The following is a 25,822-nucleotide window of genomic DNA, read 5'->3' on the forward strand; positions in this document are numbered from 1 at the left end:
GGGGTCATAACTGCGGAGCAATGGTAATGATACGGTTTCCATAGTAACCGATTCATTGGAGGGCTAGACCTCTGTCTAGGGTGCTGTCAGTGTAAGTAGAGTTTCAGTGAACAGAAAGTCCCAAAGAAGGGTCTGCTTCTACCTAATCCAGTTTTAATTGAACTCTAGAGACTTTGAAGTGAAGCCTCAGACCAGGAATATACTATTCCAATAAGAAATAAACCTCTTCCTTAGCTAGGTCGCAGCTGCCTCTCTGTACTGACACCTTTTCCTAATGAATACTTTAAAGAAATGTTATCATATCAATTTCAGCTAGTAATTCTCTTAATTAAGAGATTCTTTGTTTCGATTTTAAATCCCACTATCCTGATGTTAAGTACCAATTTTCATTGGTTGTTCTTTTTTAAGTCGGTCTAATTTTATCTGTAAGATTTTAAATGCTGATAGCTTTGGCAGTTTTTAAATAATTTTCTGTCTGTCTTCCTGTTTCTGTGTCTCTTCAGTTTTAAAACATTACTTTACCTGCTTACGTTTAACTCTGAAAACACACTCTCATCCATTCAGTATAATACCGTTTACATTAGGTTTGCAAACATGTAGGACAATTCTGGATATTATTTGTAGATGTATATATACTAATAGAGTAAAAATTTATATGGTAATGCTAGACCTCAAAACATGGATAGTAATTGGCTCTGATGAAGAAGGAGAATGGAATCAGGAAGGGTTATATATGGGAATTTAAATATTATCTATTATACTTCATAAATTTTAAAAATCTATACAACAAAAGTGTAGTGTGGCAAAGTATTAGTATTTTATAAGTTTCAGGGTGGTTCCATGGAGCTTATGTCATTTTCTGTCATTTGGAGTAAGTTTGACATTTGGTAATAAAACAAAGTTTAAAGGACGATGCCACTTGCTGTATCTCAAATATAATTTAAAAATACCTATGTTACTTAAAGGAATGGGATATAAATGAAATATTTTCATTGATTGGAAAACTATTACATTAAAAATATTATAGTAATGCTTCTAGTGTTCTTACTCCTCTTAGTAATTGAGATATTCTAGAAAATACTAATAATTAAATCTTTAGATTGCATGACCGTGATCTTGCAATGATTGGCTGTCACCATATTAAGCAACAAGTCTTATTACATAGCTCTATAGATATAAGAGGTAGAATTTTCAGACCAGTGTGTGATATTTTTAGTATATGACAGAGCTTGGAGCCTAAAGCTTTGGTGTTTATTCTTGTTTGATTTCCTCTTTCACTTTTAACACAAGTACAGGGGAAAAAATGTAGCTGATTAAAATTTCAGACCAGTTCTAGTTTAACAGATGTTTGAACTCTCTTAGAGATGTGACAGTGTATCATATAAGTAGGCTCTGGACAGTTTAGACTAGACAGCCTGGGAGGAGGCCAGACTTTGCTACTAGCTTTCCAAGGGACTTCCTACTAAGTATTTAACTTGTTTAAGTCTCGTTTTCTTCAGAAATGGTAGATAGATTGGACCACAAGTGTTACAGAACATATATTGTATTCTCTGTTACTTGACAAGTTAAAAATGGCAAACTCAAACACCACTGGAAACTAGGCAGATAATAGTAAATAAGTGAGTGTGTAGAGATTGTTTGAAAATGGAGAGTGCCTTTCAGTGGTGCTGTGTGGCGTATATAGACCTAGTCTTGACAGATGCTCCATTTTTCCCCTGAAGAGCCATAGATCTGACTTTTTTTTTTATAAATTATCCTTTTCTCAAGTGTTTTCAACCAGTTGAGAATTTGGGGAAATATAATATGGCCCAAACAGAATTAATGCGGATCATATATGGAGTTTTGGTTGCCGTTTGTTCACTCATTTAATCATTCAAAAATTTCTCCTTTGTGTAAGACTTTGTTATAGAAGACAAACATAGAGTACGTTCAAAACCTTTGTTCCAGTAGAACTTAGATTCCAGTATTTTAGTGCTGAAGAGAGGCAGAAGAGAAGCGAGGAAATAATGTAATTTCTGGTGGTAATAAATGGTACGCAGGAAATCTGATGAGTTTGAGATGGGATGAGGTGATCGTGGCAGAAGTGGGGTTAGATCCTGCGGCTTCTCTAACAAGGTGACATTTGAGCGGATATCTGAATGGGAGGATAAGTCAGCCACGTTAAGATCTGGGAGAACAGTCTGAGCAGAGGAGAAAGCACATAAAAAGGCCCTGATGAAGAATGAGGTGGGCTCATCAGACAATCCCAGATATAAGGCTTTATAAGCAATTATGAAGAACTTCAGCGTTTATTGGGATTCCCAGCTGCCGCTAGCAGTAGAGAATCTGCCTGCAGTGCAGGAGATGTCGGAGATGCCAGGTTCCGTCCCAGGGTCGGGAAGGTCCCCTGGAGAAGGGAATGGCAGCCCACTCCAGTATTCCTGCCCGGAGAACCCCATGGACAGAGGAGCCTGGCGGGCTGCAGTCCATAGCGTTGCACAGGGTTGGACACGACTACAGCGACTGCGCAGCGCTGAGTTTACTGTGCAGCATTGCGGAGCCAGGAGGTACAACCTGATTTACATTTAAAGAGCTATCTTATCTGACTCTGGTTGTCGTAGATTCTCCAGGTGAGATTAGAAGGAGAGAGACTAGTCAGGAGGCCACCGCAAACTCTGGAGCCTAGGATCTTCTGGTTATGGTGAGAGAAAGGGGTACAAGTGACAGTCGGTTAGAAAAAATCTTGAGTAGTATCAGTGTTTTGTCCTCTTTTCTGTTAGTCTCTCTTGATCTTATGTACATAGGTATTGATTGTATGGAAGAGTTTGAAGGATTTTCTTTCTCACCTGTTTTAAAACTGAAAGTGTAATCAGTTTGGAATTTTGAATTGTTTGGTTTTTCAGAAAATACTGAACCTAGGGGTTGTGCCCCTTCTTTCATTTCTAGACGCTGTGGTACCAGAAATAGAATATTTTCTGTAGAAAAATCTAAATACATGTTTAGTGAATTAACTAATGTTGCCCTCTTTAAAAAAAGACAACAGAAACCCTGTATTTTGCATTAAGTATTATAGATTTTTTATAATTAAGATCTAGAAAATGGAAATATAAAGCGGACAGCATTTATGTAGGATAAATTCTTAACATTCATTATTTTTCCTCTTTACTTATCTCATTTTTGTCCTTACAATGCAATATCATATACAAATGTCATTTTATTTGTATTTTTTAATGGTGGTTACTTTTGAGAGATTTATCTTAGTTGTTTAACTTAATTTGCTTTCATGAATTTTCATCAGTATTTGATAGCACATCCATCTCATTTTATTTATTAATATTCTGTGAAGTACTAGTGTGGAGAAATTCCAAATCTGGTTTTCCTTTAACACCTTCGTAATTAAGCTTTTGAAATGAACTTTTTAAAAAACAAAGCTTGAATAACAAAGCAACAAAGTGGCTTAGTACTAAAGACAGGATTACTTTGAGTTTGCAAAGAATTCTAAGCCATTGCGTCTGTCACATGGGATGACAAGAATTTGTAACAAGTTACTCTGACAACCACTTACTCCATAGAGAGATTATGCTGAGTTCATTCGCAGGTTTGTGTTTAGCTTCAATGACAAAATGATGCTTAACCTCTTATACAGTCAGTCTTTGTGCTTTCTGAATGAGTGACTGTTGCCTTAACAGTGACCCTATTACTGTGATTTTTTGAAGTTATGAACTTAAATTTGTAATTTTAAAGTATATAAAAAGTATTTTTGGATATGTTATATGAAACTGAATTTTATATGTGATCTATAAGCGTGTAGGACATTCTTTTGAGGTCTTTCTTCTTTTTAAAGTTTGTCTAATATTGTATTTCTATAATATGACTTAAAAATCAATCAGTAATGCTATATATATTTCCTGGAAAACAATAGATGACATCATTGCCTTAAAAAGCCCCCAAATATAAAATAGATGTGCTACAGTTTTGTTCTGCTGTTTCATTTAAACATCTTTTTCATGCATTGCAATCTAGTTTTTAGATTGCAATTATTATTGCAATTACTCCAAATTATTTCAGTAACTGTTTATTCATTTCTTAGAAATTATTTTTCTTAATGAGGACTTCTGTGTTTTAATTGGGGGAAAGAACAGAAAGATTCTATAATACTTACTCAGGATTCTCTTTTTCTTCACTAGATCCTGGCATATACAGAAGGGCTGCATGGGAAATGGCTGTTCTCAGAGATACGATCGATCTTTTCTCGTCGTTATCTTTTGCAAAATACAGCCCTGGAGATCTTTATGGCAAACAGAGGTGAGATGATGTTGCAGATGTATGTTGTTACAGAGCTAACCTCCATCTCCCTAAGATTTCATTTTGAACATACCATATTGTTTCCATTTGGATAGAATTGTGTAGCCTACTCTCTGCATTACTGACCTCTTTTTTGAACTACATGCATCTTCATAGTTTATACCCTTTGGTTATTCTTAGAATTATCTCCAGTATCTTATTTTTCTGGCCAAATCACAGATTAGTGCAGGACTTTATAAATATGGGGGATAAGTACCCATTTAATCAGTTGTAGAGTTTTGGTATCCTCAGCAGTGCTCTGATGCTTAAACTCCTTCTGAAAGGTGGCTGCATTTCAAGAGGGGAGAGGGTAATCAAATAATTCATACATTTATTTAATTTTTTTGTCTAATCTATTGCCATTTATAAAGGACCATCAGAAGATGGTACTGAACTGTCCCGGGTTGCTTTGTATTACCTCATTCTTGAAAGAACTAAAATTGAATTTGTGGGTTTAGAATTGAGCTTGGTGAAATTCATTAGGATTAGAAGGAGGGACAAGGTGAACTTGAAGGGAAAGCATTGTGGGGTATGAGTGGAGGTTTACAAGTGAGAATAGGTAAAATCTTGTGATTTATTGTACATGCTTATTTTATTTAAGTAGATTTTTAAGTTTTCATATTTTCTCTTTCTATAATCTACAAGTTTTCATTTAAAAATCTGCACATAATGTATATTCCATGCATACTTTCTTTTTTTAATGAAATCATGTGTCTTTCGGGGTACAGATTTCTTTAGGAAAAGATGTTTTTTCCTTTCATATTTGGTCTTCTACACACTTACCACTCTTTCTAATGTAAACATTCTTCTTTCAGGTGAATAATCGAGTGAATGTTTTACACTTTAGTTCAGTCTACATTCTTGCTGTCCCAAAGGGGTTTATTTATTTATTACTCACAATATTTATTACTTGCTCATCTTATTTATTTTCCTTCTTTAAAATTTCTTAAGCATCTTTGCTGTGTATCTTTGTGTGTTTTTCTATTGCCTTTTCCTTATGGCCTTGGTCACCTGCCGTAATTTTTTTTTAAATTTCAGGACTAACCAAAATACTATCTTCTAAATCTCTGCCATGATTTTATGACTTTGTTATTGTCATACATTTTAAGGATAAAATTTTGTACATCACTGTCATAAATTAAAATTTATATACTGAGTGTATTCATATATATGATGTACAGTTATGATATCTGCAGTTATATATAATGTTCTCAAAGTATGTAATTATTCAAATAGAAATGATTAAAAAACATGTGATTATTGACCATGGAGGAAAAAATTTTCTTCAGGTCACACATTGTTCTGGATTATGTGAACATACAAAGCATAAACAAAAAGCACTGTGTTATATGTTTATATAATAATTACATAGACTACAAGAAAATACAAGAATTTGTATAAATTACAAGAGAATATTTTTTAAGTTGTTGATTAGAAGTAAATACAACTCACAATTTAGTAGTTATAGGTTAAGTATATTAGATTGTTAAGTATATAATCTTAAATTTTTTATAGAAATTTATAGGTATATTTTTAACTTGCCAAAATTCAACTTTGTAAATTCAGAATTGTAGCTAGATAAAATCTCAACTTCATGTCACAGTAATGCAACAATAGAGAAGGAACATTCTATGAGTAGAAAAAATATCATCTCTGGCATATTAATGCTTAAACTTCATATATACTATGATAAAACTAATACTATAAAACTTCTATTGAGTAGATACCTGGACTAAGAGTAAGCATTTTACTGTACCAAGAAATCCGTTTTTCAGAAAGGCACTCATATTTCATTCTGACTTTTAAAAATTATTTTTCCTAGTTGCTATAATGTTCAACTTCCCAGACCCTGCAACAGTAAAGAAAGTGGTTAACTATCTACCTCGTGTTGGCATTGGAACCAGTTTTGGATTGCCTCAAACCAGGTACTATTTTATATGAAAAACATACGGAAATAATCTGTAATAATATTCTTCTAATTTGTTTTGAAATGCATGGCCTTCTGTTTTATGCTTCATTGTAAATGGTGTTTGTTAGTGTATTTTGAGTCAACTGAACTTCTGTCTGAAGAAGCTCAAAAAAGAGGAACAAGTGTAAATGAAACTAATCTGAAAAAAGAAAGCAATAAAATCAGAACATCAGTGAAAAGGGAAAGAAAAACAATAAAGAAAAATCAATGCAATGAAAAATTATTTCTCTGAAAAGATTAATAAGAGTAATAAATATCTATATAAGGCTTATGACAAAAGACACAAAATGCCAATATCAGAGAAGGAATATAACTACAGATCCTATAGATATTTTAAAAATAAGGAAATATTATGAACAAATTTAGAAGGCAGTGGCACCCCACTCCAGTACTCTTGCCTGGAAAATCCCATGGATGGAGGAGCCTGGTAGGCTGCAGTCCATGGGGTCGTTAAGTCGGACTGAGCAACTTCATTTTCACTTTTCACTTTCATGCACTGGAGAAGGAAATGGCAACCCATTCCAGTGTTCTTGCCTGGAGAATCCCAGGGACGGGGGAGCCTGGTGGGCTGCCATCAATGGGGTTGCACAGAGTCGAACACGACTGGGGCGACGTAGCAGCAGCAGCAGCAGCAGCAGCAGCAGACAACTTAGGTGAATCGGCAGATTCATGAAAGATACAAACTGTAAAATCTCACTAATGAAAGTGAATAGCCTTAATAACTTTACTGAGGAAATTGAATTTGTAGCTTAAAACCTTCTAACAGAGAAAATACCTAGCTCAAATGGTTTCACTGGCAAATTTTATCAAATGTTTAATGAAGTAACAGAATTTCTCAGAAAACTCTTACAGAGAATAGAAAAGAAGGATAAATTTCCCAAGTAATCCTGTAAGCCAGCATTACCTGAATTCCAAATCCACAAAAAGGCTTTTCCAGAAAGGAAATTAAAGACCATCTTGATTAAAAATGAAAAAGTGAAACTATCTTTATTAGTATATATACTTAATGTGAAATTACTGAGGAAACTGCAAAAATTTTCAAAAAGGAAAAAAGCTATTAGAAAATAAATGATTTTGCAACAGACATACTTTTATTCTTATATAGCAATGAACAATTGGAAACTGAAATTAAAGTATGGTTTAAATAATATAAAAAATTAAATAACAATGGGTATATTTGCAAATATATTAAGAATTATTCCCTGAAAACTACAAACACAGTTTAGGAAAATGAAAGAAACCTAAAAATGAAAAATTGTACTATACCATGTTCATGAATTGGAAGACTCAATGTAAGAAAGATGTTAGTTTTCTCCAAACAGATCTGTAGGTTCAAAGCAAGCCTATCCAAAATTCTAGAAGACTGTTTTGGAGAAATTGACAAGCTGATTCTAAAATTTAAGTGGAAATGCAAATATCTAGAATTGCTAAGATAAATTTGAAATAGAAAAAGTTGAAGGACTTTACCTGATTTCAAGACTTAATATAAAATTACATTCACTAGTAGAGTTTCATATTTTTGTAAAATAGACTTATAGAGCAATGGAATATAATATTGTCCAGAAATAGGCCCATCCATAAATGAGCAATTTGATTTTCAACAAAGGTATCAAGATATGTTGATGGGAAAAGATAGTTTTTTCAACAAAAAAAGAGAAACAAAAAGACAAACCAAAAAAAAAAGCCTACCTCACCCTTTTTCTCAAAATGTAACATTAACTAAAAATGTAACATAAGTTAACTCAAATTAACTCAAGTATAAATAACCTAAGCATAAGTGCTAAAGTATAACTTCTTAAAGAAAACAGAGGAGAGAAATCTTTGTGACCTTGTGTTAGGCAAAGACTTCTTAAATAAGATTTTAAGAAACCACTTATTGGCGTTTCATATTAAAAACATTTCATTTTAAAAGATACTCAAGAAAATGAAAAGGTATGTTATAGATTGGGTTGAAATATTGGTACAACTTATACATGATAAAGGATATGTAAGAAACTCTTCCATTTAATTATAAGACAAGCAATCTGTTTGAAAAAAATAGGAGATTTGAGCAGATACGTCAGCAAAGACTAGATATAAATAGCAAGCACATGAAAAGATACCAAACATCATTAGTCATCAAGGAAATGATGATACCATTTTAAAACCACGGTGAGATCCCGTGGCACACCTATTAGAATGACTTCTTAAAAAATGATAATAACAGGAACTAATAAGAATGCAAAGTAACTGGAACTTCACATATTGATGGGAAAGTAAGCAGTTTTGGAGTTTCATATTATTAACCATAGTTACCATACCTCCCAGTTCAATTCAGTTGCTCAAGGGTGTTCAACTCTTTGCAACCGCATGGACTGCAGCACGCCAGGCTTCCATGTCCATCACCAACTCCTGGAGTTTACTCAAATTCATGTCCATTGAGTCGGTGATGCCATCCAGCCATCTCATCCTTTGTCGTCCCCTTCTCCTCTTGCCCCCAATCTCTCCCAGCATCAGGGTCTTTTCCAGTGAGTCAGCTCTTTGCATTAGGTAACCAAAGTATTGGCGTTTCACCTTCAGCATCAGTCCTTCCAATGAACACTCAGGACTGATCTCCATTTGAATGGACTGGCTGGATCTCCTTGCAGTCCAAGGGACTCTCAAGTGTCTTCTCCAACACCACAGTTCAAAAGCATCAATTGGTGCTCAGCTTTCTTTGTAGTCTGACTCTCACATCCATACATGACCACTGGAAAAACCATAGCCTTGACTAGATGGATCTTTGTTGGCAAAGTAATGTCTTTGCTTTTCAATATGCTGTCTAGGTTAGTCATAGCTTTTCTTCCAAGGAGCAAACATCTTTTAATTTCAAGGCTGCAGTCACCATCTGCAGTGATTTTGGAGCCCAAAAATATAAAGTCTGACACTATTTCCACTGTTCCCCATCTATTTCCCATGAAGTGATGGGACTGAATGCCATGATCTTAGTTTTCTGAATGTTGAGCTTTAAGCCAACTTTTTCACTCTCCTCTTTCACTTTCATCAAGAGGCTCTTCAGTTCTTCTTCACTTTCTGCCATAAGGGTGGTGTCATCTGCTTATCTGAGGTTATTGATATTTCTCCCGGCAGTCTTGAGTGCAGCTTGTGCTTCTTCCAGCCCAGTGTTTCTCATGATGTACTCTGCATAGAAGTTAAATAAGCAGGGTGACAATATACAGCCTTGACGTACTCCTTTTCCTATTTGGAACTAGTCTGTTGTTCCATGTCAGTTCTAACTGTTGCTTCTTGACCTGCATACAGATTTCTCAAGAGGCAAGTCAGGTAGTCTAGTATTCCCATCTCCTTCAGAATTTTCCATAGTTTATTGTGATCCACACAGTCAAAGGCTTTGGCGTGGTCAATAAAGCAGAAATAGATGTTTTTCTGGAACTTGTTTGCTTTTTTTTTGATGATCCAGCGGATGTTGACAATTTGATATCTGGTTCCTAAAAAACCAGCTTAAACATCTGAAAGTTCATGGTTTACATATTGTTGAAGCCTGGCTTGGAGAATTTTGAGCATTACCTTGCTAGTGTGTGAGATGAGTGCAATTGTGTGGTAGTTTGAGCATTCTTTGGCATTGCCTTTCTTTGAAAACCGACCTTTTCCAGTCCTATGGCCACTGCTGAGTTTTCCAAATTTGCTGACATATTGAGTGAGGCACTTTCCCAGCATCATCTTTTAGGTTAGATGAAATAGCTAATTGGATGAAATAGCTAAACTGGAATTGCATCACCTCCACTTGTAGTGATGATTCCTAAGGCCCACTTGACTTCTCATTCCAGGATGTCTGGCTTTTGGTGAGTGATCACACCATTGTGATTATCTGGCTCATGAGGGTCTCTTTTGTATAGTTCTTCTGTGTATTCTTGCCACCTTTTCTTAATATCTTTTGCTTCTGTTAGGTCCATATCATTTCTGTCCTTTATTGAGCCCATCTTTGTATGAAATGATCCCTTGGTATCTCTAATTTTCTTGAAGAGATCTCTAGTCTTTCCCATTGTATTGTTTTCCTCTATTTGTTTGCATTGATCACTGTGGAAGGCTTTCTTATATCTCCTTGCTATTCTTTGGAACTCTGCATTCAAATAGGTATATCTTTCCTTTTCTCCTTTGCTTTTCCGGTCTCTTTTCACAGCTATTTTAAGGCCTCCTCAGATATCCATTTTGCTTTTTAGCATTTCTTTTCCTTGGGGGTGGTCTTGATCCCTGTCTCCTGTACAGTGTCACAAACCTTCACAAACCATAGTTCATCAGGCACTCTATCTATCAGATCTAGTCCTGTAAATCTATTTCTTATTCCACTGTGTAATCGTAAGGGATTTGATTTATGTCATACCTGGATCATCCAGTGGTTTTCCCTACTTTCTTCAAATTAAGTCTGAATTTGTCAGTAAGGAGTTCATGATCTGAGCGACACTCAGCTCCTGGTCTTATTTTTGCTGGCTGTATGGAGCTTCTCCACCTTTGGCTGCAAAGAATATAATCAGTCTGATTTTAGTGTTGACTATCTGGTAATGTCCATGTGTAGAGTCTTCTTTTGTGTTGTTGGAAGAGGGTGTTTGCTATGACCAGTGCGTTCTCTTGGCAAAACTCTATTAGTCTTTGCCCTGCTTCATTCTGTACTCCAAGGCCAAATTTGCCTGTTACTCCAGGTGTTTCTTGACTTCCTACTTTTACATTCCAGTCGCCTATAATGAAAAGGACATCTTTTTTGGATGTTAGTTGTAGAAGGTCTTGTAGGTCTTCATAGAACCATTCAACGTCAGCTTCTTCAGCATTACTGGTCAGGGCGTAGGCTTGGATTACCATGATATTGAATGGTTTGCCTTGGAAACGAATAAATATAATTGTTTTTGAGATTGCATCTAAGTACTGCATTTTAGACTCTCTTGTTGACTATGATGGCTACTCCATTTCTTCTGAGGGATTCCTGCCTGCAGTAGTAGATATAATGGTCATCTGAGTTAAATTCACCCATTCCAGTCCATTTTAGTTCACTGATTCCTAGAATGTCGATGTTCACTCTTGTTATCTCCTGTTTGACCACTTGCAATTTGCTTTGATTCATGGACCTAACATTCCAGGTTCCTATGCAATATTGTCTTTACAGCTTTGAAACTTGTTTCCATCACCAGTCACATCTACAACTGGGTGTAGTTTTTGCTTTGGCTCCGTCTCTTCATTCTTTCTGGAGTTATTTCTCCACTGATCTCCAGTAGCATATTGGGCACCTGTGACCTGGGGAGTTCATCTTTCAGTATCCTTTTACCTTTTCATACTGTTCATGGGGTTGTCAAGGTAAGAATACTGAAGTGGTTTGCCATTCCCTTCTCCAGTGGACCACATTTTGTCCGAACTCTCTGCTATGACCCATCTGTCTTGGGTGGCCCTACATGGCATGGCTCATAGTTTCATTGAGTTAGACAAGGCTGTGGTCCAGGTGATTAGATTTGTTAGTTTTCTGTGGTTGTGGTTTTCAGTCTGTCTGCCTGCTGTTGGAGCAAAATAAGTGGATTAGGGAAGATTCCTGATTGCAAAGACTGACTGAGGGGGAAACTGGGTCTTGTTCTTATAGGTCCATGCTCAGTAAATTTTTAATCCTATTTTCTGTTGATGGGTGGAGCTGTGTTCCCTCTCTGCTATTTACCTGGGACCAAACTATGATGGAGGTAATGAAGATAATGTGGACCTCCTTCAGAAGACCCCATGCATGAACTATCTCTTGGTAGTATCACTCAAAGGCATTTACCCTAGAGTAATGAAAATATGTGTATTCATACAGTGACCTATTCACAAATGTTGATACAGCTATGAACAGAAAATTGGGACTAGCTAACATGGTCATCTACTCGTGAATGGACGGATTCATACAACAGGATGTACTACTCAGCAATAAAGAGGAGCAATCACCAATATACAGAACAATGTGAATGAATTTTAAAAGTATGACGGTATCAAAAGAAACAACCTAATCAAAAAATTGGTAGAAGACATAAATAGACATTTCTCCAGAGAAGACACACAGGTGGGCAAGAGATTCATGAAAAGATGTTCATCATCACTTGTTATTAGAGAAATGGAAATCAAAGCTACGATGAAGTCTCACATCACACTGGACAGAATGGCCATCATCAAAAAGTCCCCAAACAGTCAATGCCAGAGAGGGTGTGGAGAGAAAGGAACTCTTCTATACTGTTGGTGGGAATGTAAATTGGCACAGCTTCTATGGAGAACAATATGGAGATTCCTTAAAAACCTAAATAAACAGCTATCATATGACCCTGCAATCCTACCCCTGGGCAAATATGTAGAGAAATAGATGATACAAAAGCGTACATGCACCCCAGTGTTCATTGTAACCCTGTTCCTGGAAGCAACCTAAATATCCATTGGCAGAGGAGTGGATAAAGATGTCGTGCATATGTACAATGGAGTATTACTCAGCCATTACCAAGAATGAAATAATGCCATTTTCAGCAACATGGATGGACCTGTAGAGTGTCATACTGAGCAAGTCAGACAGGAAGGGTACATTTATTGTATGACATCCCCTATAAAGGGAAAGGGAAAGTCGCTCAGTCATGTCTGACTCTTTGCAACCCCATGGACTATACAGTCCATGGAATTCTCTAGGCCAGAATATTGGAGTGGGTAGCCTTTCCCTTCTCCAGGGTATCTTCCCAACCCAGGGATCAAACCCAGGTCTCTCACATTGCAGACAGATTCTTTACCAGCTGATCCACCTGGGAAGCCCAAGAATACTGGAGTGGGTTGCTGCTGCTGCTAAGTCGCTTCAGTCGTGTCCGACTCTGTGCGACCCCATAGACGGCAGCCCATGAAGGTCCACTGTCCCTGGGATTCTCCAGGCAAGAACACTGGAGTGGGTTGCCATTTCCTTCTCCAGTGCATGAAACTGAAAAGTTAAAGCGAAGTCGCTCAGTCATGTCCGACTCTTCGCGACCCCATGGACTGCATCCTACCAGGCTCCTCCACCCATGGGATTTTCCAGGCAAGAGTACTGGAGTGGGGTGCCATTGCCTTCACCGACTGGAGTGGGTAGCCTATCCCTTTTCCAGCGGAGCTTCCCGACCCAGGAGTTGAACCAGGGTCTCCTGCATTTCAGACAGATTCTTTGCCAATTGAGCTATCAGGGAAGCCTGACATCCTGTATATGTGGAATCTAAAAAGAAATGATATAAATGAACTTAGGGTTGCCAAGGGGAAGGATGGGGGACCAGCATAGTTTCAGAGTTTGGGGTGGACATGTACACACTGCTATATTTAAGTGGATAACCAGCAAAGCCCTACTATATAGCACATGGAATGTCATGTGGCAGCCTGGGTGGATGGGGAGTTTGGGCAAGAATGGACACATTTATATGTATGGCTGAGTCCCTTTGCTGTCTACCTGAAACTGTCGTAAAATTGTTAATCAGCTATATCCCGATACAAAATAAAGAAGTTTACAATAAAAAGTATGGTGCTAGGTGAAAGAAGCCAACTGTTTGTATAGTGGGATTGTATACAGTATATACAATCTGTGTATAGTGTGATTCCATTTATATCACATTTTGGAAAAAATGAAACTACTTGGACAAAAATCAGATCAATGGTTTCAAGAGACTGAAATTGAAAAGGTGCTATTAGTTACAAAAGAGTGTGAGGAAAGTTTTTGATAACATGGAAATATTTCCTGTCTTGACTGTTGTGTTTCCCGACTGTGTTTGTTTGGCAAAACTCATTGCGTTGAACACCTAAAAAGGATGAATTTTACACAGTGTAAAGAAATCGGTAAACCTGAGTTTTATAAACAAATAGTTAAATAGTGTGAAATCAGCATCAGAAACTCTAGAGCCATGCTAGTAGGAATGCAAGTTAATATAGTCACTTGGAAAGTTTGGCAGTTTTCTTATTAAGTTTACTATCTACTATATACTTAATTTATGTCCTTTCGGTTCCACTCCTAGGTGATTATAGAGAATAATGAAAATATATGTACACACATTCACTTGTAAGCAAATATTAATAGCAGTGTTATTCACGTAGTCCCAAAGTGAAACATTTCTAGTCCGTCAACTGTAAATGGATCAGTAGATTGTAGTGCATCCATACAATGAAATGCTGTACAGAAGTTATTTACAAAACAGCAACACAGACTCAAAAACATAAAAAGCAAACTTATGGTCACCAAAACAGAAAGGTGATGGGAGGATAAATTTGGAGCCTGAGATTAACAGATTGACGCTATTATATATAAAATTAACAACACAGACTTATTGTGTATCACAGGTAGCTATATTCAGTATCTTATACTAACGTATAACGGAAAATAATATGAAAAATATTTACATAGGTATAACTGAATCACTTTGCTGTACACCTGAAACTAACCCAATATTGTAAATCAACTACACTTCAATTAAAAAAAAAGCATTAGCAATTATCTCAACATTATAGAATTTAAGGTTTCGATTTAACTACTTCCAAAATCTTTATTTTTCCAATTCATAAAAATGTAGGTGCACTACTTTTATTATCTAATTAAAAGATATAAAACAAATTTCAAAAGAAATAAAAAGGAGGTGACCGCTGACACGTGCAGCAGCGTGGGTGCATCTCAGAATCATTAGTAAACGAAGCTCAGCGCTGTTTGCCACAGGCCTCCTGGCCGTTATGGGCTGTGATTCTCCTTGCATGAAGTGGCTGAGAAATAATGTGAAATTGTATGATTCTGTCTATATGAAACTATTGTAGAAACAAAACCGTATAGGGACAGAAAGCAGATCATTGGTTACCAAGAGCCAGGAACTGGGATAAAGGACCTAGCTTTTTGGAGTGTTTCTATGATGATTGGTTACAGAAACAGGTATATTCAAAAGTTATTAAACCATACCCTCAAGTATGGTCGATGTTATTATATTATGTTTTATCTCAGCAAAGATCAGTGAAAAACAGGCTCTGCATGCTTAAAATACCTAAGTTACAGAAGTTCTCATTTTGTAACCATTTTCAAATGTACCATCATTTAATATGTATAATAAATCATTAAACTTTTTATAATTTTGATTAAAATGATTAGACTTTGCTTTATTATGTCATATTTGTTGCAATTTTTTCTGTTGATGTCAATATCAAATCCATATGTTAAGGATTTTGCATACAATATATTTAATTAAAGCTTTTATCTTTAACCTCTGGTAAATCAGAGTTCAAATATTAATTTTGTATATACATGTGGAGTTAATAACTAGCATTTATATTTTTCAAAGTAACTTAATAACTATGTGAAAGGAATGTTAAAATGCCAAAGCATCTCTCACAGTACAGGGAATTGGAAGAGTGTCAGGTTTTCTCTCTCTTTCCTGTGTGCTAGCCAGTTGTCTGTATTTAAAAAGCAGGGTCATTACCGGTTTTATTTCTTAGTAGTTGTTAATTTTCATCAATACAATTCAGTTAGCTAATTTAAGAACTAGGAAGAGACTTAACACTGGGATTTTTATATTGATTGAAATGCATTAGCAGTAGAAACTTGCAGTTTACTTTTAACATACCTAATTTTGTACTGATTTGGGCTATTTTTGATTAGTGTTTATTCAGGTTTTTTAGGTAGTATCTTCTTATAAATGCATGATAACTGATATAGAATCAACAGATAATAGCCAAAATATCAGTAGGAGTTCTAGTCATCCTGGGCTAGAGGACTTTGTAAGCTGATATACTCCCATGCCCCGTGGCAGTAGGACTCTGGTCTGTGCCAAGCCTGCCTCACCATAGGCTGCTTTTGAGTGAGTTCATGACTTTGAGCAATTGATCGTAGATAGAGTGAGGTAGAAGCCCCAATGTCTTCTTATGACCTGCCCTTGATAGTCACAAGCCATCATTTCTGCTACATCTTATTTGTTTCAGGAGAGTTATTAAATACAGCCCAGGCTCCTTGGCAGGAGAATCAAGTTCCTTCTCTTAAAGAGAAAATAGCAAAGAATTTGTGGACATGTAACAGGTTAGAACTTTGCAAAGCTGATTCTTTGAAAATCTCAATAAAATTGACATACTTTGCCTAACTATGAACAAAAGAGGTAACATGAATTACCAAAGTCAGAAATGAAAGAAGGGGCTGCACTGCTGACCATGTAGAAATGAAAACCATTAGCAGGAAAGATCAGCTTACAAATTAAGACAGTTGAGATGAGATGCGCAAGTTCCTGGACAGTCAGAATTGTCAAAACTTACTCAAGAAGAAGTTAAAACTCTGAATAGACCTGTGACAGTCCATTGGATTAGAATTCAGAAATCTTACCGAAGAGTCAAGGCCCAGATGGGTTAACTGATGAATCTTATTAAACAGATAAATTAGAAAAATACGAAGCCTTCACAAACTCATTCAGAAGATACAGGAAGAAACACTTACCAACTCATTCTGTGAGGCCGTCTTTTCCCTAATATCAATGCCAGGCAAAGATGTCACAAGAAAAAACTATAAACTAATAACCCTAATGAACATATACAAAAATGCTTTACAAAATATTGCCAAACCAAATCCAGCAATGTACAAAAAGGATTATAAAGTAGCCATATGGGTTTTATCACAGGAACTCAAATTGGTTTAAAGCTGAAAATCAGTATTAGGCACATAGTTAATGGAATACAGGATAAACAGGTAAGTAGCAGCCACCAAAAAGTCCCATACTTTTCCCATGCTACACCATACTTAACGTTTAGAGACTGAATGCTTTGCCCTATGGTCATGAAAGTCACCACTTCTATTAACATTACATTGGGGATTTCAGCCTGTGTGATAAGAAAAGAAGGGCTGGCGGGGAAAACCAAAGGCATCCAGATTAGAAATGTCTTTTTCCTAGATGACAAAGACATGTGCAGTTTTTACAATGAAAAATGTAAAACAAATGGCTGTTAGGAATTAAAGACAACATCGATAGATGGAAATGTTCCATAGTCATGGATCAGAAGGTTCAGTATAAAGATGTCAATTCTCCCCAGATCTATACATTTAACACAATCCCTATCAAAATTTAGTACACGTTTTGAGAGAAATTCAGCTGAAATACAATGAATCTAGATTTGCCAGAACAATTTTGAAAAAGAACAAAATTAGAAAACTTAAACTATCTGATTTCAAAACTTACCATAACCACAGTCATCAGAATGTGTGCTATTTATCCAATGATAGGCATATAAGGTAATGAAACTACCTTGAGAAAATGAAACTACATTGAGAATAAACGCATAAACTAAACCCTTGCATTTATGGTCAGTTGCTTTTTAACAAAGTTGCCAGCACTTAAATAAATACTTCTATAATGATTGGAAAGTCACAGACAAGAAAATGAACATCAACACGCTGTTCATAAGAATTAGAAAATGGATTTAATCAAAATTCAAAATGTTTGTGCTTTAAATACATCACTTAAATATATGAAAAGATAGGCCACAGACTGAGAAAATTTTTGTGCATCATATATTTCGTAAAGGAACTGTATCCAGAATGTATAGAGACCTTTTAAAACTCAGTATAGGATGAAAGAGGGAACATTTCATGCAAAGATAAGCTCAATAAAGAACAGAAATGCTATGGACCTACAGAAGCAGAAGATATTAAGAAGAGGTGGCAAGAATACACACAAGAACTGTACAAAAAAGATCTTCACGACCAAGATAATCACGATGGTATGATCACTCACCTAGAGCCAGACACACTGGAATGTGAAGTCAAGTGGGCCTTAGAAAGCATCACTACGAACAAAGCTGGTGGAGGTGATGGCATTCCAGATGAGCTATTTCAAATCCTGAAAGATGATGCTGTGAGAGTGCTGCACTCAATATGCCAGCAAATTTGGAAAACTCAGTAGTGGCCATAGGACTGGAAAAGGTCCGTTTTCATTCCAAACCCAAAGAAAGGCAGTGCCAAAGAATGCTCAAACTACCGCACAATTGCATTCATCTCACACACTAGTAAGGAAATGCTCAAAATTCTCCAAGCCGGGCTTCAGCAATACGTGAACCGTGAACTTCCAGATGTCCAAGCTGGTTTTAGGAAAGGCAGAGGAACCAGAGATCAAATTGCCAACATCCGCTGGGTCATCAAAAAAGCAAGAGAGTTCCAGAAAAACATGTATTTCTGCTTTATTGACTATGCCAAAGCCTTTGACTGTGTGGACCACAATAAACTGTGGAAAATTCTGAAAGAGATGGGAATACCAGACCACCTGACCTGCCTCTTGAGAAAGCTATATGCAGGTCAGGAAGCAACACTTAGAACTGGACATGGAACAACAGCCTGGTTCCAAATAGGAAAAGGAGTGCATCAAGGCTGTATATTGTCACTCTGCTTATTTAACTTATATGCAGAGTACATCGTGAGAAATGGTGGGCTGGGCTGGAAGAAGCACAAGCTGGAATCAAGATTGCCAGGAGAAATATTAATAACCTCAGATATGCAGATGACACCACCCTTACGGCAAAAAGTGAAGAGGAACTAAAAAACCTCTTGATGAAAGTGAAAGAGGAGAGTGAAAAAGTTGGCTTGAAGCTCAGCATTCAGAAAACGAAGATCATGACATCCGGTCCCATCACTTGATGGGAAATAGATGGGGAAACGGTGGAAACAGTGTCAGACTTTATTTTGGGGGGCTCCAAAATCACTGCAGATGATGACTGCAGCCATGAAATTAAAAGACGCTTACTCCTTGGAAGAAAAGTTGTGACCAACCTAGATAGCATATTGAAAAGCAGAGACATTACTTTGCCAACAAAGGTCCGTCTAGTCAAGGCTATGGTTTTTCCTGTGGTCATGGATGGATGTAAGAGTTGGACTGTGAAGAAGGCTGAGCACCGAAGAATTAATGCTTTTGAACTTTGGTGTTGGAGAAGACTCTTGAGAGTCCCTTGGACTGCAAGGAGATCCAACCAGTCCATTCTAAAGGAGATCAGCCCTGGGTGTTCTTTGGAAGGAATGATGCTAAAGCTGAAGCTCCAGTACTTCGGCCACTTCATGCGAAGGGTTGACTCACTGGAAAAGACTCTGATGCTGGGAGGGATTAGGGGCAGGAGGAAAAGGGGATGACAGAGGATGAGATGGCTGGATGGCATCACAGACTCGATGGACATGAGTTTGAGTGAACTCCGGGAGATGGTGAAGGACAGAGGCCTGGCGTGCTGCGATTCATGGGGTCGCAAAGAGACGGACACGACTGAGCGACTGTTCTGAACTGATAGGAAGAAAGAAGCCACCCAGTTAATGAAGAAAAGATCTGAATAATTTCCTCAAAGAAAACAAATGGCTAAGTAGCACATTAAAATAAATTCAACAGTGTACATTAAAATTATAAGATATCAGTTTACACTCACTGCTGCTGCTGTTGCTACGTCGCTTTAGTCATGTCCGACTCTATGCAACCCCATAGATGGCAGCCCACCACTCTCCTCTGTCCCTGGGGTTCTCCAGGCAAGAATATTGGAGTGGGTTGCAATTTCCTTCTCCAGTGCATGCATGCATGCTATGTTGCTTCAGTTGTGCCTGCCTCTGTGCGACCCCGTAGACAGCAACCCACCAGGCTCTATCCACGAGATTCTCCAGGCAAGAATACTGGAGTGGGTTGCCATTTCCTTCTCCATTACACTTGCTAGTATGGCTATAATCAAAATTACATACAATAGTAAGTTTTGGCAGAGCTGTGGAAAAATTCAAATATCAATCATTGTTTGTTGGAAAGGATAATGGAAGACCATTTGGCAGTTTCTCAGAAAGTTAGCGTACAGCCCAACAGTTTCACTCCTAGTAATCTACCCCAAAGAAATACAACCATATGTTTATCAAAGACGTGTACATGAATGTTCCTATTAGCATTTTTTGTAATAGCTAAAAAGTGAAATAATTTAAATGTCCATCCGTTGGTGAATGAATTTTTAAAATGTGGTGTATTCTGTATTCATACAATGGAATACTACTTAGCAATCAAAAGAAATGAACTGCTTATACATGCTGCCACAGTGATCAATCTGAAAAACATTATGGTTGGTGAAAGAAGCCTAATGCAAAAGATTACATGATGTCTGATTCCATTTGTCTGAAATGTTCAGAAAAGGCCAGTTCATACAGATGGTAGCAGATTGATAGTTGCTTAGAGCTAGGGGTAGAATTAAGCGTTAGTTCCAGATAGGCACAAGGCAACTTTTTGTGGTGATCAAAATGTTCCAAAATACATTGTGGTGATAATTGCACAACTCTAGAAATTTACTTTAAAAATCTTGAATAGTCCACTTACATGCATAAACTTTATGGTGTGTAAATTACACCTTTGTAAATTAAGCTTAAAAAAAATAGGTATCTTGTCCTTAGTGGTAGGAAGAACAGCATATTCTCTGAGATTCTGGGCTCCAAATGTGGCATTTAATCCTGCCACCTATTTCCCACTGCTACTTAGTGTTGGTCAGTTGTGTCCTTTTGTATTTATATTACATTAAGAAAATAGAAAACTTGGTATATTGTTAGGGTATAAAAAAAAGTTTCCCTTACCTTTATCCCAACCCATGAATAGGCACCTGAAGAGTGAATCCTCTTTCCTCTGTTACAATAGGTATGAAAAACATGATGTTTAAATTAATAATGTACAAATGTGTTAACTTTAAGAGATGGCTATAAAAACTGATAAAGATGTGTATACAATTTTATATGTATTTCTTAGTAACTATAATAACTCTTATACCAGTAAAGCAGTGAATTATTAATCATACTGTTATTAATCAATTTATAGAGCTAGATATTATAATAGTTTTGTAATGACAGCTTACCTTAATGAATAGAACATGGATAATAGACCTGTGGCTCATCCAAATCATTTGTTTAAGCATTAATTGTAGATTGAAACACCTCTAGCGTTCATTAGTATAAATACATCAATTTGAATGAGCCCAGAAGTCATGATTTATTATTGATATAACTAATCTTAAGTTTAAATTGATTCCACATCAAATTCTTTTTCTTGCAGGCGTATCTCATTAGCTAGTCCACGTCAACTTTTTAAAGCTTCTAATATGACCCAGCGATGGCAACACAGGGAGATTTCAAACTTTGAGTACTTGATGTTTCTCAACACAATAGCAGGTAATTTAAGCCTATTTGCTGATTTATTTCAAATGATAAGTTATTAATTGTGCTATTAGATTATTTTGAATGTTCATATGAATGGAGTCATTCCATGTAAAGCTGAAAGCATAAGCAACATACGAAGATGAGGAAAAAACATAGCTAAAGAACAATTATTAATGTATTGTGTGTGTACATGTATTCATAAGGGTATGATGAAAATGAAAACTAAAAAGATTGTGTGGAGACATTCATTATGAAAGATTTTCTCTCAATTTGAGGAACTAGCAGTCAATTCACAGGGAAGTTTCTGACAGTTTCTGAACAAATGAGCAATATCAGTTGGAAGCAGTGTGAAGGGTAAAGAAGGGTGCAGAGAGTCTATGTAGAGAGCAAAAGTTAGGAGACAGTTACACATAAAAAGTAATGAGGGCCTGCATTAGAGAGGTGACAGTAGGAATTAAAACAAAGGATTAGATAACACAAGAATTTACAAGGTACAAACCATCTGCCGTCCAGCAGACTGAATGCTGGGAGTAAATGAGAAGAAACTGTCAGAAAAGACTTCCAGGCTTCTGTTCTAAATCATGGGGGAAACCATGGTGCAATTAAAGGAAAAAGAAGGAAAAAATTTGACCTAGAGAAAGATGATGATTTTACTGTGCTAGCAAGGCACACAATATATCAAAAGGAGATGCTGAAGGATAGAGGGCATTTGGAACTTAGAGAAAGGACATTGGGTTTCATTTGCATAGAGAGATGCATAGAGACTAATCACCAAGAGATAGAGATGAGATTACCAGCCAGATGATGCAGAAAGCAGTGAGATAAGGTCTGGGGAATGCTCTTGAGCAGGACAAAAAGAGAGAGGAAAGTTGTTAAAGAAGAGAAGAGGATCAGTGATCCCAGAAATTGTAGACTTAGTAGGAGAACTAAGTTGAAACAAATGGCTTGAGATACAGCGGGAGAGGGAGAGGGAAAAGCGTAGGCCTCTGTATCGAATGTGATTCAGAGGTGAGGGGGAATTCAGAATGAATACATGTCATGCCTTAGGCTTTAGCATCTCAGAACTTACAGGTTACTTTATAGGAGTTCATTTTCAAAATAAGCAAAAAAGTTTAAGGACTGAATGGTTGGAGATTAAATGAGAACCTTAGGTGTAGATTGGGCTTTCCTGGTGGCTCAGATAGTAAAGAATCTGCCTATAATTATTCAGGAGACCCTGGTTCAATTCCTGGGTTGGGAAGTTCCCCTGGAGAAGGGATAGGCTACCCACTCCAGTATTCTTGAGCTTCTCTGGTAGCTCAGGACAGTAAAGAATCTGCCTGTAGTGCCAGAGACCTGGCTTCGATTCCGGGGCTGGAAAGATTCCCTGGAGGAGGGCATGGCAACTCATTCTAGTATACTTGCCTGGAGAATCTCCCTGGACAGAGGAGCCTGGTGGGCTACAGTCCATAGGATTACAAAGAGTTGGACATGACTGAGCGACTAAACACAGGCATTCCATAGTTATATATTGAATTTCATTTAATTAATGAGCAGGTATGTACTCTATTACTGTAGGTACAATAAACTTGATTATTTAAGCATATAGGATAACTTCATATCGGATCTTATCTTACTGTTGATAAGATCTCAATCAGAAGGAGAGAAAAATGCAAGAGAAAAGGGATATCAAAATAGGCTGCTTTTTGCTATTAAGTTCATTTATTTTTTCTGGGAGAAATTAAAACTGACAGAAATATGAAGTGTGATAATTACATATGAATTAAAATTATCCTATTATTCATATTTTGTAAGACTGTTTTCAAGTCAGTCAAGGAAGAACTCTGTTACTAATAGGCCTCAAGCTCATGATGAATAGAATGAAATAAAATGTTAAAAACATCAAATCACGAGGAAGGCTTAGATACTGAGAATCTGTGTGGAGAGCTAGTGTAATACTGAGCTGTATATTGATATGACATCTGTATATATTTGAGAACTGGGAAGGAAAGAAGGGGATAGAATACACTGTAAGAAAGGAATTCAAGCAATATTAATATACTTGTCTCCCTTGTATGTTAGCCATAAAAGTTTGTTTACATTAAATCTAGGTAAATATAGGTTATAGACTAATAAAATGGTGGAGGCAGTGTTTTTACTCTGGAAACAGTGATGTCACCTACTGAGCCTGCCTCCCTAAAGTGGTGATATTCAGAAAGCTGCTCTTTCTACATGGATGGGCTACTTCACCCTTTGCTTTATTCATATTGTTAATAGACCCAAATGTGTCATTGAATGTCTTTGATTTAGAAGAAACATAGAAGATTGTGTGGCATCATTTGGGAATTAAATAAGCAACCTCAATGATGCCATGAATTATATTCAAAGGGGCATAGAATTTGAAAGCTTTCACAGGAATTTCAGAGTTATTTGGAATAACCTCGTCATTTTACAGGTGACTAATGAATGCCCACACGGGTTAAGTCACTTGAACTTGGTTTATTAGTTGGTTGGTTGATTGGTTAGTTAATTAATGGCAGAGAAAGGATTCTGGTTTTGAAAAACTCTTATGTGATAGGAAATTGTTTTTTAAATTCTTAGTGAAGATTATTTTTTTGGTTTCAATTAATAAAAATAGTTGTGGAATTTATAAGAACATTAGCATGGGTACAGAGTATCTAGATTTAAATATAGTTCAACCATTGCTAGTTCCATGATTTGGGGCAAGTTACATAAACTTCTGTGCCTCAATTTTCCATCTCTAAAATGGGGTGATCCTAATTTCATAGAGTTATTGTGAAAACTAAATGAAATAATGAATAAATGATAGCACTGGGAACAGTGTTTGGCACTCAGAAATTGTTGTTCTTATTATTTTTGACAAAATATATTCCAGACTGCTTATCATCTTATTATTCTAAATTAAGAATGATTTTTTCCCTCTTCCAGGACGGACTTACAATGACTTAAATCAGTATCCTGTCTTTCCATGGGTCATTACTAATTATGATTCGGAAGAACTGGATCTTACTTTGCCAAGTAACTTCAGAGATTTGTCCAAGGTAATTTCTTAGTTCATCTGAAATACTGTATATAAAATATTATATATTATCTTGCATATAAAAAGAAATCTGATTATCTTTATTTTCACAATACTTAAAAAAAACTTTTTAATATTATAACTTTAATATATTTATCTTTTAAATGTATTTTCATTATTCTCAAATTTAAAACAGAGAAATTTAATATGCATGATAACCTTGATGGCAATTAAATTTTGAATTCCACAGATTCAGTGCTTAAACCTCTCTTGGCTTATCATTGAATACAGAATGCTTCTTTCTTATCTCCACACTTTGCTTCCTCTGCCTTGAACATTCGTCTCTGCTCTGTGAATGGCTGACCCTCTCAGCCCTTCAGGAACACTACCTCATAGAGACTGTTACTGATCCCTTCCTCTTGTCAAAGCATCTAAAATGACCTGCATTTCACATATTCTTCTACCTCATTGTTTTGGTTCTTCTTGTGTCATTGTTCACCATTATTTCCCTCTTGCCAAGTATAGAGTGTGTATTATTAAATACAATAAATGTATTAAGTGAATTAAATAAAAAAATATACATTTCCTTCAAGTTCTAAAAAATTAATTTTAACTGTATTACATTTTAAAATGTGAAACACATACATAAAAAACCAAAAACTACCCCTAATTTACCACATATCAATAAGTAATAATTGCCTTATATTATACACAATGGTTATAAACATTTCTCATATCTTCAAGTATCATTAAGAATTTTCCTTTTCTGTCATAAATTATCAATAAATGGAATATCCTGAATCATTTTGTGATTTAAAAATGAGCTTATATGCCTCTTTTTTTCTTTATAACTTTTTATAATGGAGAATTCCAAGCATATACAGAAGTAGACCAAACAGAATAATAATAAGTAGACAAAACAGGTACATTCTCACGTATCAATCACTGTACTTCAGTAATTATCACCTGTAGTTCCTCTTGTTTTATCTTTACTCTCGTTTTCTCTCCCCTTTCCCATATTACTTTGAAGCAAATTTCAGACATCATATCATTCCATTCATAAATATGTCAATATATACTTTTAAAACCTTTTCAGAGCACAACCATAATGCCATTAGTAAACTTTAAAATATTAACAGTACTTTCTTAATATCATCAAATACCCAGTAGGTTGAATTAATATCATCAAATACCATTAGCAAACTTAAAAATATTAACAGTACTTTCTTAATATCATCAAATACCCGGTAGGCTTTCAAAATTGTATTTAGTTTGTTTATTCCAGTCAGGATACAAACAAGAACCACACATTGCAATTAAGTCTTTTTATTCTGTGGAGTTCTCTTTCATCTCCCCACCCCCCCACCGCCAATTTTTTAGT

General features: G+C 36.2%; 1 protein-coding gene across 5 annotated transcripts in view; it reads left to right on the forward strand.

The window, feature by feature from the left end:
* The window catches only part of LRBA (LPS responsive beige-like anchor protein), a 748,625-nt gene that overhangs the window by 516,088 nt on the left and 206,715 nt on the right, over positions 1 to 25,822 (forward strand). For all 5 annotated transcript variants that reach the window (XM_040251453.1, XM_040251452.1, XM_040251455.1 and 2 more), the window contains exons 41-44: positions 4,167 to 4,284; positions 6,146 to 6,248; positions 21,319 to 21,434; positions 24,351 to 24,463. In XM_040251453.1, the coding sequence (XP_040107387.1) occupies positions 4,167 to 4,284; positions 6,146 to 6,248; positions 21,319 to 21,434; positions 24,351 to 24,463 (450 nt within the window). The remainder of the gene's footprint in view (positions 1 to 4,166; positions 4,285 to 6,145; positions 6,249 to 21,318; positions 21,435 to 24,350; positions 24,464 to 25,822) is intronic.

Source organism: Oryx dammah, unplaced genomic scaffold (assembly GCF_014754425.2).
Source record: "Oryx dammah isolate SB20612 unplaced genomic scaffold, SCBI_Odam_1.1 HiC_scaffold_12, whole genome shotgun sequence".
Lineage (NCBI taxonomy): Eukaryota > Metazoa > Chordata > Mammalia > Artiodactyla > Bovidae > Oryx > Oryx dammah.